Genomic DNA, 13,719 nt, shown 5'->3' with positions numbered 1-13,719 from the left:
ATGTAAGAGCCTAATAGGCTTAGTAGGATGCAATACATGAGTAATGCAGTGTACTATTCTAGACAACGAATGATTGCATATTCGAGTCTCAAAAAAAGTTCAATAAAGTTTAATGTAAAGAAAAAAGAACTGTAAAAAAAAAAAAAAAAAAACATTTTATCTCATAAAACCCCTTTTTAAATGGTTAAAACTTTGAAAACGCCGCCCATAATTATTACCGCGTTTGTAACGACCTGAACAATATGCTATTTATTGCGCACGGTGAAGGGCGTAAAATAATTTTAAAAACAAACGCCAGAATTGATATTTTTTTTTATTGCTCCTCCCCCAAAAAGATGCGATAGAAAACAATCCAAAAGTCACACGTGCCGCAAACCGCGACCGGTAAAGAAGACAGAAGTGTTCCGGCTCTTAGAATGTATTTGAATTGCGCATTCCGTTCGTGTATCGGACGCGGTACATTGATTTTCGCCGCCCCACTCTCACTAGCGGTTTTTCATTGCGTAGATTTTTGCACGTATAAACGCATGTTCTATCTTACCGCGTATTACGTGCGTCCGGCCCTACTAGTCTCTATGGGTGCGTGTAGAACGCTAAACATTGCCTACGCGCGGTGTTTATACACACCTTCGCTAAGCGACAAAGCTAAAAACAAACAAACAGGAAGCCTGCGGACAGCGTGCGTGGGATATGTTGTTGTGCGCAGTCCGATATGACTGCCATACGCAGCAATATGGCTGCCGACCGCGGTGAAACGCTACGTAATACACATACGGCCGCGCGAACGAGCCCTTATGGGGCAATGAAAACCACTTGGTCGTTCAGGCGAGGAACAGGCCGGTCAGTAAGGGGTTAAGACTAGGGCTTGATTTGGGGACCACAACACATGTCGGCGTGGCCTTGTGTATCCACGGCCGTTGCCCCTAGCAACCAATCAGCATCCCCGGTCTAGCCTCGCGGCTCGGCTTAGACGATGAGAGCCGCCTCCTGATTGGTTGCTAGGCGCCGCTGGTTGCTGCGGGCAGCGGGCACATGCCGGAGCTGTGCACTGTGTGCGAGAGCCGCAGCCTCCTGAGCCGCGCGTACTGCGCATGCCCGGCTCGCTCATACACACACACTGGCCGTGTCACACACTCACACGGGTGATCTGCTTCCAGGGGAAGGGCACGATGAGTCCGGGGCTGCCGTCATACTGAATGGCTGCAGCCGTGCCCGGGCGGTGGCTGCCCCTCCGGAGAGGCCGGCTCGCCCCCGCATTCCGGGACATGTGGCTGCTGTGTCTCATGCTGGGCTCTGTGGGTGAGTAAACACTAAGGCACCGACATGGGGAGTCCAGGGCAGGGGGGCAATGACTTCTGCAACTCACCCCTCCCACAGGGGTCACGTGCGAGCAGGCAGCTCTGGTAGCCCCGCCCACTCCAGAGCCCCCTGCATGTTATGTAATGTGTGTGTGTTATGGCGGGGGGCTGCAGAGGCCGGCTGTGGGGTGACGTCATGCTGTACGGGGGGAGGCTTCCTGGCTGGGCTTAGTTGAGGGGGTCTTATGGGGGGTGTTTTGGGGTGTTTGGGGGTTATTAGGCCCTACTTTGGGGGGTATAGGGGTATTAGGGAGTATTTTGGGGGGTATAGGGGTATTAGGGAGTATTTTGGGGGGTCTCATGCCGGGTTGGTACTCTTTCATGTATGTTCGCTATTCTGTATGGTGCGGTGTGTATTGGGGGGCGTATCTATACGCCATGCTGTGTATTTTGGGGTGTCGGGGGGCTTGTAAGGTACCTGCTGTACTATTTTGGGGCGTTTGCTCCATCACCCGTTCTGCTCGCCCCATTGGTCCCTTCACACGGGCGTCTTTGCAGAATGATCAAGGCATTTTTGTGCGAGTATTGGCGTATTTTACCGCGCTTTCTGCGCCCGCCGGCAGCAAAGATGCAGCGATTGAAACGGCTACACAGTTGGCGTATTATGATCTTTTTGCGCAGCGTTTCACGCGTCTCGGGCGTATTCGCACATCGCCATTACCTTCTACGGGGATTGGATTCACAGATGTGCGCGGAGAGCAGTGCGCTCTACTCTCTGCGTATTTGGCGCACAGATACATCCGTGTAAAGCGACTTCACTCTGCGCTGTTTTTGTCGCGCTCCTGCAGTTTGTTTACGTCTCTGTATGATCTGCGCAACAATAATGAAGAGGCGCGACCGATGCCGCGGGTGGTTGTTGCTGTCTTTTGGCAACAAAAAAGAACTACGAAGTGCGCGGCGTGTAATATCCGCGCCCGCTGTGGTTTTCTTCACTCCCACAGGCTTTCATGGCGATATCGGTCCGTCCGTCTGAACCAAAACCGGACGGACGGCCATTTATTCTTTTGCGCACAACATCAGTCCACGTGAAAAAAAATAATTTTTTTTAAAAACCTCCACGTGCGAATACGATAAATTGACTTTAATGTTTCTTCGTGTCGCCTGCGTTCGAAAATACGGACAGAAAATCCGGCGGTGTGAGCGTCCGCCTTGGTGATGCGCGGTCAGCGAGTACATTCCACAGACATGGGGGATGGGATGCCATTTTTAGGGCACATTCACACGCGCGTCATTGTTATCGGTACGTGACACTCCAACCGCTATCGCTGCTATGAACGGACTCGCTGACGAATAGATGGCGCCGACATATTGAACTAATTCCAATAGTCGCCCATCCCAATGAATGGCAGCGTGGCACACACGCCGTATCCGCTCGCTCCGGGCCGCCCGTCTGTGCAGCGGTTTGCAGTAAGTCAGGCCTGTGTTTGCTCTGTGAGGCCCCCCAGGCTGCAGGTTATCACCGGCCCCCCTGTATTAGTAGCACATCTGGCCGGGAGGGGGGGGGGTAGTGGGGGAGGGGAGTTCTGGAGAAATACATTCATCTCCTATAGAAACTATAGCATGCGGGAAGTTCTGAGCCAGTAAAGACAAACCTGCGCTGCGGAGGCGACTGCGCTCCTGGCCGAGGGGGGCGTCAGCTGCACTTTCTAAAAACTTTTGACGCATCACAGGGACTTGTGAGAAGTTTTGGTTGAGTGCTGGAGCGAGCGGACTAGCGCTGTGACTTCTCACAAGCTTAAGACAGGCCCATCGACTTTCTGTCCGTCTTCAGTCAGCGACCTATGCAAGCACTTTAGCCGGCTTGTTCCAGAAGATGCGGGGGTCTCAGCAGCCGGACCCCCAGCAATCAAAAGTTTCGACATGTCAAAAGTTTTTAGAAAGTTTTTAAAGGGAAGCTGACAACCGTTTGTACCATTAGCAGCCAATCAGAACGCTACGATGTTGTCAGCTCTCCCCTTTCCCACACGGGGGAGGGGGGGCTCACATGAACGGATTCTAATTGCAGAATCCGCGATCGCCATCCGCTCGGACTTTCTGCTGCAGCCATTGAAAGGCATGTAGTTTCAATTTTCCCTTCACACTCACGGATACAAATTGCGTATTCCGCGAGTGGAAAAAAAACCGCAGCATGCTCGGTTTTGCCATGGATGGCGTCCGACTTGCAGCCCATACGCAATTAATATTGTGTATGGGCGATGGGTACCCGTGTCATCGCTAAACGGCGGTGCGGGAAATAAAAAAAAAATAAAAACCCTGTACTGCACATGACAATCCGTGAGCTGCCGCCGCCATTCGCATTGCAGTGGAAACAGAGGGGTGACCGGCCTTAGACAGGATACAACTGTAACGGACTCTCAGCTGTGAGAAGTGTGAGGTCTCTGCAGGTTTTCAGCCACTCGATGCAAACAGTGGGGCCTATTCGCTATTAGTTGTATGTAATGGCGCGCGCCGTAATGTGCAGCTTGTTGCCTTTTTACGTCAGCGTTTATCCGTGTGTTCGTACTGACCGCCCAAGCGAGCGAATAAACTGTGTCATCATTTGCTCATTCGCTCGGGCGGACAATTCCGCGCTCCGTCTAGCAGCGCCCTTAGTCATCCAACTGTTTGTTTCTTAATCCCTCAGATTACAGTATTTACTTTTCCCTTCGCTCGCTTCCGACTACAGAACCGCCGCTCTGGTGTTTCTTCTTGCGGCGGTCTGGTTATTAGCTGCGCTGATCTGTGAGCCGTCCCTGGTTATCGATCTGCAGCCATTTTTATTCTGTATCCAAAGTAAAACCTCAAAGCTGCATCTGTTGGATAATAAGCCGCGTCCATCGTAGTAAGTGGTCCCAGGTAGCATTCAGGGGTCCGGGATGCTGGATGTCTGTGTGCAGCCACTCTGCTTAATGCCCAACCTATTGAGAAATGAACAATTAAAGGGTCTTCTGGGATTACGGATATTGATAATGTGTCCTCAGTGCTGTTGAGTAAACCGAAATAGTTGTACCCTGTTTTGGATCGAACTTTGTTAAAAGCTCGATTCGGTGTGAACCCAATTCTCGGGTGGTTCATTTCAGCCTAATCGACTAAAATTCTTCTTCGTTCCTCTTCCTCCTTCTCCCTCGTGGCTCCTCTTCCTCCTCCTTCTTCTCCCTCGTGGCTCCTCTTCCTCCTCCTTCTTCTCCCTTGTGGCTCCTCTTCCTCCTCCTTCTTCTCCCTCGTGGCTCCTCTTCCTCCTCCTTCTTCTCCCTCGTTGCTCCTCTTCCTCCTCCTTCTTCTCCCTCGTGGCTCCTGTTCCTCCTCCTCCTTCTTCTCCCTCGTGGCTCCTGTTCCTCCTCCTCCTTCTTCTCCCTCGTGGCTCCTGTTCCTCCTCCTCCTTCTTCTCCCTCGTGGCTCCTGTTCCTCCTCCTCCTTCTCCCTCGTGGCTCCTTTTCCTCCTCCTCCTTCTTCTCCCTCGTGGCTCCTTTTCCTCCTCCTCCTTCTTCTCCCTCGTGGCTCCTCGTCCTCCTCCTCCTTCTTCTCCTCCCTCTTGGCTCCTCGTCCTCCTCCTCCTCCTTCTTCTCCCTCGTGGCTCCTCGTCCTCCTCCTTCTCCTCCCTCGTGGCTCCTCGTCCTCCTCCTCCTTCTTCTCCTCCCTCGTGGCTCCTCGTCCTCCTCCTCCTTCTTCTCCTCCCTCGTGGCTCCTCGTCCTCCTCCTCCTTCTTCTCCTCCCTCGTGGCTCCTCGTCCTCCTCCTCCTTCTTCTCCTCCCTCGTGGCTCCTCGTCCTCCTCCTCCTTCTTCTCCTCCCTCGTGGCTCCTCGTCCTCCTCCTCCTTCTTCTCCTCCCTCGTGGCTCCTCGTCCTCCTCCTCCTTCTTCTCCTCCCTCGTGGCTCCTCGTCCTCCTCCTCCTTCTTCTCCTCCCTCGTGGCTCCTCGTCCTCCTCCTCCTTCTTCTCCTCCCTCGTGGCTCCTCGTCCTCCTCCTCCTTCTTCTCCTCCCTCGTGGCTCCTCGTCCTCCTCCTCCTTCTTCTCCTCCCTCGTGGCTCCTCGTCCTCCTCCTCCTTCTTCTCCTCCCTCGTGGCTCCTCGTCCTCCTCCTCCTTCTTCTCCTCCCTCGTGGCTCCTCGTCCTCCTCCTCCTTCTTCTCCTCCCTCGTGGCTCCTCGTCCTCCTCCTCCTTCTTCTCCTCCCTCGTGGCTCCTCGTCCTCCTCCTCCTTCTTCTCCTCCCTCGTGGCTCCTCGTCCTCCTCCTCCTTCTTCTCCTCCCTCGTGGCTCCTCGTCCTCCTCCTCCTTCTTCTCCTCCCTCGTGGCTCCTCGTCCTCCTCCTCCTTCTTCTCCTCCCTCGTGGCTCCTCGTCCTCCTCCTCCTTCTTCTCCTCCCTCGTGGCTCCTCGTCCTCCTCCTCCTTCTTCTCCTCCCTCGTGGCTCCTCGTCCTCCTCCTCCTTCTTCTCCTCCCTCGTGGCTCCTCGTCCTCCTCCTCCTTCTTCTCCTCCCTCGTGGCTCCTCGTCCTCCTCCTCCTTCTTCTCCTCCCTCGTGGCTCCTCGTCCTCCTCCTCCTTCTTCTCCTCCCTCGTGGCTCCTCGTCCTCCTCCTCCTTCTTCTCCTCCCTCGTGGCTCCTCGTCCTCCTCCTCCTTCTTCTCCTCCCTCGTGGCTCCTCGTCCTCCTCCTCCTTCTTCTCCTCCCTCGTGGCTCCTCGTCCTCCTCCTCCTTCTTCTCCTCCCTCGTGGCTCCTCGTCCTCCTCCTCCTTCTTCTCCTCCCTCGTGGCTCCTCGTCCTCCTCCTCCTTCTTCTCCTCCCTCGTGGCTCCTCGTCCTCCTCCTCCTTCTTCTCCTCCCTCGTGGCTCCTCGTCCTCCTCCTCCTTCTTCTCCTCCCTCGTGGCTCCTCGTCCTCCTCCTCCTTCTTCTCCTCCCTCGTGGCTCCTCGTCCTCCTCCTCCTTCTTCTCCTCCCTCGTGGCTCCTCGTCCTCCTCCTCCTTCTTCTCCTCCCTCGTGGCTCCTCGTCCTCCTCCTCCTTCTTCTCCTCCCTCGTGGCTCCTCGTCCTCCTCCTCCTTCTTCTCCTCCCTCGTGGCTCCTCGTCCTCCTCCTCCTTCTTCTCCTCCCTCGTGGCTCCTCGTCCTCCTCCTCCTTCTTCTCCTCCCTCGTGGCTCCTCGTCCTCCTCCTCCTTCTTCTCCTCCCTCGTGGCTCCTCGTCCTCCTCCTCCTTCTTCTCCTCCCTCGTGGCTCCTCGTCCTCCTCCTCCTTCTTCTCCTCCCTCGTGGCTCCTCGTCCTCCTCCTCCTTCTTCTCCTCCCTCGTGGCTCCTCGTCCTCCTCCTCCTTCTTCTCCTCCCTCGTGGCTCCTCGTCCTCCTCCTCCTTCTTCTCCTCCCTCGTGGCTCCTCGTCCTCCTCCTCCTTCTTCTCCTCCCTCGTGGCTCCTCGTCCTCCTCCTCCTTCTTCTCCTCCCTCGTGGCTCCTCGTCCTCCTCCTCCTTCTTCTCCTCCCTCGTGGCTCCTCGTCCTCCTCCTCCTTCTTCTCCTCCCTCGTGGCTCCTCGTCCTCCTCCTCCTTCTTCTCCTCCCTCGTGGCTCCTCGTCCTCCTCCTCCTTCTTCTCCTCCCTCGTGGCTCCTCGTCCTCCTCCTCCTTCTTCTCCTCCCTCGTGGCTCCTCGTCCTCCTCCTCCTTCTTCTCCTCCCTCGTGGCTCCTCGTCCTCCTCCTCCTTCTTCTCCTCCCTCGTGGCTCCTCGTCCTCCTCCTCCTTCTTCTCCTCCCTCGTGGCTCCTCGTCCTCCTCCTCCTTCTTCTCCTCCCTCGTGGCTCCTCGTCCTCCTCCTCCTTCTTCTCCTCCCTCGTGGCTCCTCGTCCTCCTCCTCCTTCTTCTCCTCCCTCGTGGCTCCTCGTCCTCCTCCTCCTTCTTCTCCTCCCTCGTGGCTCCTCGTCCTCCTCCTCCTTCTTCTCCTCCCTCGTGGCTCCTCGTCCTCCTCCTCCTTCTTCTCCTCCCTCGTGGCTCCTCGTCCTCCTCCTCCTTCTTCTCCTCCCTCGTGGCTCCTCGTCCTCCTCCTCCTTCTTCTCCTCCCTCGTGGCTCCTCGTCCTCCTCCTCCTTCTTCTCCTCCCTCGTGGCTCCTCGTCCTCCTCCTCCTTCTTCTCCTCCCTCGTGGCTCCTCGTCCTCCTCCTCCTTCTTCTCCTCCCTCGTGGCTCCTCGTCCTCCTCCTCCTTCTTCTCCTCCCTCGTGGCTCCTCGTCCTCCTCCTCCTTCTTCTCCTCCCTCGTGGCTCCTCGTCCTCCTCCTCCTTCTTCTCCTCCCTCGTGGCTCCTCGTCCTCCTCCTCCTTCTTCTCCTCCCTCGTGGCTCCTCGTCCTCCTCCTCCTTCTTCTCCTCCCTCGTGGCTCCTCGTCCTCCTCCTCCTTCTTCTCCTCCCTCGTGGCTCCTCGTCCTCCTCCTCCTTCTTCTCCTCCCTCGTGGCTCCTCGTCCTCCTCCTCCTTCTTCTCCTCCCTCGTGGCTCCTCGCCCTCCTCTTTTCTCCTTCTCATTAGGCTGCATTCACACACGGCGGATTTGCCGCGGAATTTCTCCGCGGCAAATCCGCCTGCGGCCGCTAATCTCGGCATTAGCCAGCCATGTGGACGAGATTTTTCAGAAATCTCGTCCACACGGGACGGCCAATCCGCTGCAGTAAGCCCGGCTGGAACCGCAGCCGCGGCTTCAGAATATGCAGCATGTCTATTTTTTGTTTATTTCCGCCGCGCTCTCCTCTATGGGGGCGGCAGCGGAAGAGCGAGCGTCCGGGCTGCTTTAAAGCCACCGAGGGTTTTTCCACGGCGGTTTTCCCCCTGCGGAAATCTCGCGTTTTTTGCTGCGGCCAAACCGCGGGATTTCCGGCGGGAATACGCCCCGTGTGAACCCAGCCTAACAAACAGCTCAAACGTACTTAGACTCCTAGGTGACCTAAGAGAGTTACACGGGGTTTTTACGGCTCCTAGACATTGTTATACACCAGTTTTAGAGGGGTCAGTGACGTTCAGACTTGGTGCGAATTAATTTGGACCACAAACCAAACTTTTTGACCAAATTCAGCGACTCGGCCGAACCACACTTTTGAAAAGTTTGCTTATCGCTACTCCTCAGAATTGTTCATCCATATCTGATTGGTGTAGGTTTGCCACCCAGGACCCCCACTGGTCAGCAGCCTGCGGTGCTTGGGTGAATACTGCGGCCCCTGCACTGTATACCATCTGACATCACATGCATCCGAGTGCCATAGGGGCCCGCTCCAACAGCGGATCAATTTGCTAAACCCCAACGATTGAATATTGATGACCTGTTATGATGATAGATCATCAGTATTTTAAGAAGTAGCCAAAAAGAATTTTTAATAAGTTTTTTATTGTTGTGGCAAATGGCCTCTAATCCCCCAAACTGCATGCCCTCCCCCCCCCCCCGCCCCCTATTGTAGCCCCTCGTGGCTCACATTCAGGTCACGCTCCTGTGCAGTGGACTGCAGCATTGGTTCTATAATGTTGGGTTATCTATATTTATGAGTTCAGTCTTTCTTCTCCCGTTCTATATTCACTATGTGAGATTGGTTCAGACATATAATATCAGCGCACAGTGGTCGCTCCGCATCCAGCATAGCCCTGAGATAATGCAAGGGAGCGATGAACGGAGGAGACGCTGTGCCACCTGATGAGTATACACAATGGAAATGTTGTTCAATAGAAGCCAGTCAATCGGTGATCAGTGGGGGTCCGCCACTTGGGACCCCCGGCGTTCAGCTGATCTCAGCTCCCACAGTCATTACAACCAAGCCTCTCATTCATCGTATAGATCATACAAATGAACAGTATTCGCCATTTATATACTGTTAGAAAAACAATTCAGTGAAGAGTCAGGACATTTCCTTTCATCGTATGGCGCCCCCTGGTGTTCAGAGTGTTAGCAATGTTCATGTCCACCTAATGTGCAGAGCGCTAGTGGACACACATGGTCAGCATAAGCCCCTTTTCTTTTCTTGCGCATTCAGTATCCTGGATTGCCTCGTACGCCTTATGGAGTTTGGGCCGTTTGCCCTCCCTCACCCCTGTGGATCTGGGAACATATGGGACTAGTCCACCTTTGGATCTCGACTTTGGAGCGCCGTCCCTTATCATATTTTTATGTAACTGCTGTATGTAACAGTCTCTGTCGTGGCCCCTGTGGACATGGTATTAGTGGTTGCAATCCCAAGCACGGTAGCTATCTGAAGGTTTGCATAATCCGGGTGCGGCATGGACATCTGTTGCACAAATTGAGGACACCTCTCGGCCTGCAGGGTGGTGCCTGTGTTTGGTACAGAAGGCGGAGTGTGGCACACAAGTTGTTGTGTTGGCCCAGGTGGTGGAGTGAACTGCAAGAGGTTGGGTGTGCCCTGAGTCATGAGCCACCAGAGAAGCCCTGGAAGCCAGTTGTGGATGAGGCTGGGAAAGCCCTGGGACCTTCTGATCCGGGCCCAGTCACTAGTACTGTCATATCTATAGGCGCTCTGGTCGTCGACCTGCCGTATTGTTGAGAGAGTGGAAGTCCTTTAATGAAGTGACCATCTGGTTCCGGGACAGAATTCTGCCCCGAGACACGAGGGGAGAATATATCCTGCTGTTGTTCTTCTTTGCCGCCACGTTGATCCACCAGTTCCGGGCTCCATTTTCAGCCAATCATGATGGCTGCAGCAGTTCTCTAACAAGCTAATGCACACAGTGCACTGCTATTTGATTGGTCAGTGCTGATCACATGCATTCATAGCCTACCACTATGAAGATTGGGTAGTCTGAAGATTGTGTCTGGAACTTGAAGGTCCGGCAGAGAGGAGCAACTGCAAGTAATTTGCCCCTCCACCCTCTGGTGCCAGGACACAAATCGGAGGGCCACCTTAAGAGACTGTAAGTGCTTGCCATTGTGAACTGTTGTGTTATTCCATACCCGCTAAGTACTATACGTAAGACTGAATATATAGAGAGACCAAGAATTGATTCTGTAAGGGCTGACGAGCCGAGAGTGTCGTCAAATTGTAACGCCCGCATTGCCAAAGTACTTGAAACTGTGTTGCATCATTCTGAAACTGTGTATCAAGTTAAAGTGACTGTCCCTCTGATTCAGCTGCCAAGTAAAGACTTCTATTGTTTACTGGAGCATGTGCTTTCTGTTAATCCACCTGCACTGAGGGACCCCCACATGGGACAGCCGGGGTACCCTCTGAGGTGTTCATATGCTGTAATTGTTGAGACCATCATCTTTAAAGGGGTTTTCTGGATAAAAGCTATTGATGGCTTATCTTTAGGATAGTAGCTGATCAGCCGGGGTCCGCTGCTTAGGATCCACAGTGATCATATTTACTGCCCACTGTTAGCGGGGCCGGACATTGTTATTGGGGGAGGAAACATCATAGGGGGCTTCACTCCCTTTGAAATCAATGGGAACTAATGCCTCCTGTTACATTTGTGGCTCCGTCACTGGGGTTGGACGCAGAATCGTAATAGGAGGCATCAGTTTCCATTGATTTCCAAGAGAATGTAGCCCCCTATGACGTTTCTGCCTCCAACCCCAATGGCAACGTCCGGCCCCGCTCCCCTCACAGCGGGCCGGGCGATCACTTGATGGATAGGTCAGTGTTTGCTTGGAAAACCCCGTAAGCTTCCAGGGCCAATGGCAGACTGAGTCTGGGGTCCACAAGACTGACACAGACCCCAATAATAGGAATGTCCATAGAAACATCTGATGTGCAGATTGTCGTCCTCCTCGCCGCCATCCAGATTGTAGCGCTCCCAGGATAACGCTCTGATCAGACCGTGGCTTATGAGCGAGGCTCCGCAGCCCCTTACTGAACTGGGTTACCGGCCTGATAGCAGAAGAAGGAACTGTGTCAGGACGGATGGAGTTCAGGCCTTTGGGGACCTCGGATGCCAGGAGATGGAAATTGCTTTTTATATTTAGGACGGGTTATCTTTCAAACGTTAATAGAAACGTGAAGAAGAAAAGTAGTCGGGAAGAAGAAGTTTTTTTGCAGGGTCCTAGAAGTAGTTGTAATGTGCTGCGGCGCAGAATATGCTGCGGGTTTCAGTGTGGACCCAAATCAAAATCTGCTGCGTGTGAAGGCATCCTTAGGCCGGCATGCAAAAGGTGAGCGCACAATACACAGAGGATAGAACCCACTGATATTAAATAGGTCGCGCAAAAAATATATAGCATGCGCCATTTTGGTCCCCATAGATGTCAGTGGGCGGGGTGCGCAAATGTACGCGTGAAACACTGCGGAAGTCTGCTGGAGAAAAGGACACCTCTGGAGCTCGTTAAGACTTATTGGCCATTTCAGTTGATGCGTCTTTGTTTGCCACGCTCGTGTATGTGCCAATGTGGATATGGTCGTATGAAAAACGTGGCATCCCTCGCCCCGGTTCCTGGGCAGATTGGTTCTGCTGGCGTCACACTCCACTGACCACTAAGGAAATCGCCGGCATCGGTCAATCACCCATAGAAGATGATACAACCCATTGTGACTTTTGTTTCCGATCTTCCTGGTAAACTACCCAACGTGGAGGACAAGTGTGAGCACGACCCGACGCAGCCGGAGCATGGGGGAAGCTCAGTGGTTACCTGCGTTGTTACTGTATTTGACTAGGGGAAGTGATGACAGGGGAGCAGCGTCAGGCGTCTGTCTCGTCCGCGCTGTGTGCAGTCACTACTCTACCTGCCTGCTTACGTTCTGGGAGACTGGTTATGGGAGAGACATAAAGAACAAACTTCCTGACTGAGGGAACCTCTGACGTGGTCCTGTGGAGGGAAAGAAGTTAGTAGGGAAGAACCAGAACTCCTACATAAAAGCAGCTCCTCCATTCCCTACTCTGGCTACACAGAACCGGGCCCCTCCTCTCTGGCCGCGCCGAACCGGGCCCCTCCTCTCTGGCCGCGCCGAACCGGGCCCCTCCTCTCTGGCCGCGCCGAACCGGGCCCCTCCTCTCTGGCCGCGCCGAACCGGGCCCCTCCTCTCTGGCCGCGCCGAACCGGGCCCCTCCTCTCTGGCTGCGCCGAACCGGGCCCCTCCCCTGTGGCCGCGCCGAACCGGGCCCCTCCCCTCTGGCCGCGCCGAACCGGGCCCCTCCCCTCTGGCCGCGCCGAACCGGGCCCCTCCCCTCTGGCCGCGCCGAACCGGGCCCCTCCCCTCTGGCCGCGCCGAACCGGGCCCCTCCTCTCTGGCCGCGCCGAACCGGGCCCCTCCTCTCTGGCCGCGCCAAACCGGGCCCCTCCTCTCTGGCCTGCGCCGAACCGGGCCCCTTCTCTCTGGCCTGCGCCGGACCCGTTCCCTCCTCTTTGGCTTAGCTGAACCTGTGCCAGCATTGCTGATGGAAGTCTATTCCCAAGCAGTGGAGCTTCAAACCATTGCAGCCCCCCTGCGTTGCTAGGACTAAGAACTGTCATTGGTCCCAGCTGACTGGGCCTGGGCTATAATGCATACGTGATACTATGGACCTGTGAACTGTAAGCTGCAATATCACAGATAACATTGGTCTTAAGTTGGATTTTACCTCGTTTTCAGTTGAGAAACCACTATTGTTCAGCAGTGACATCTCCTGCAGTCCATGTTGGCTACCCCGGGAGTCTCTGGGCCGCGGCCTTCAGGCGGGCCTAGTTTAAGACTCATTTGAATTGGTATGGCCGAAATCGGGTCATAAGTCCTTGATGTCCCAACTGCCCACCCAGGAGGACAATAGTACCAGGATATTACTCATGGAAATTTCTTGGCGCCAGTTTGATCTCCTTTAAAAGCCAGGCATTAAAGGGTTTGTGCCAACATGCACAGCCTCATCCTGAATGCATATGCCGCGGTGAGCAGCTGACCACCCCAAGTCCCGCTTTTGGCACCTCCGGCAATCAGCTGATTTTACCAGAGGAAGCCACAGCTGTCCAAGCACTTCCCCGACAACCAATGTTTTGGTGCATTGCTTAATTGGCGCCAAGGGTTTGTCCGGACCTGAATTAATTAAGGGGGCACACCAATCCTTCAGAAGGCCGTGGACCGCCATGACAATGAACGGCACTTTGTGATCTCATCATAGGAGGGGCCATTCAGGTCATCCGAATGCCAGTCGGGGCATTTAAAGGCTTAACAGTCGCGATCTGAGTTCTCGAAGTCCTATTGCAACTGTTGCAGCCAGTGCTGGCCATGTATGGTGCAGGTCCAGCTTCCAAGCCTGCGCTATATGAACCCCGTGTGCTTGGGATGTAAGTATATGTCTGTGTGCTAAGGGGTTAAAGAACTTTGCTTCAGGGTCAAAAACCTATTACTACGGTACAAAATATACCATCAGGTAACATTTTAATGGGCTTTTTCCTTTGTAATACGCTGGGTGCCTTTTTGTATTTGAAAGTGGCGCCTAACAAAATCCTGTCCGCCGTCTT

General features: G+C 54.5%; 1 protein-coding gene across 1 annotated transcript in view; it reads left to right on the top strand.

The window, feature by feature from the left end:
• The first annotated feature begins 1,107 nt into the window (after positions 1 to 1,107).
• LDLRAD3 (low density lipoprotein receptor class A domain containing 3) overlaps positions 1,108 to 13,719 on the top strand; it is a 170,200-nt gene continuing 157,588 nt past the window's right edge. Inside the window, exon 1 of the mRNA XM_066583491.1 lies at positions 1,108 to 1,299. Coding sequence (XP_066439588.1) covers positions 1,197 to 1,299 — 103 coding nt within the window. The 5' untranslated portion in view covers positions 1,108 to 1,196. The remainder of the gene's footprint in view (positions 1,300 to 13,719) is intronic.

The sequence above is a fragment of the Eleutherodactylus coqui genome, chromosome 11 (genome assembly GCF_035609145.1).
Source record: "Eleutherodactylus coqui strain aEleCoq1 chromosome 11, aEleCoq1.hap1, whole genome shotgun sequence".
NCBI classification, from domain to species: Eukaryota; Metazoa; Chordata; class Amphibia; order Anura; family Eleutherodactylidae; genus Eleutherodactylus; species Eleutherodactylus coqui.
Note: the sequence above shows the minus strand (reverse complement) of the source record. Positions and strands in the feature narration are given on the sequence as shown.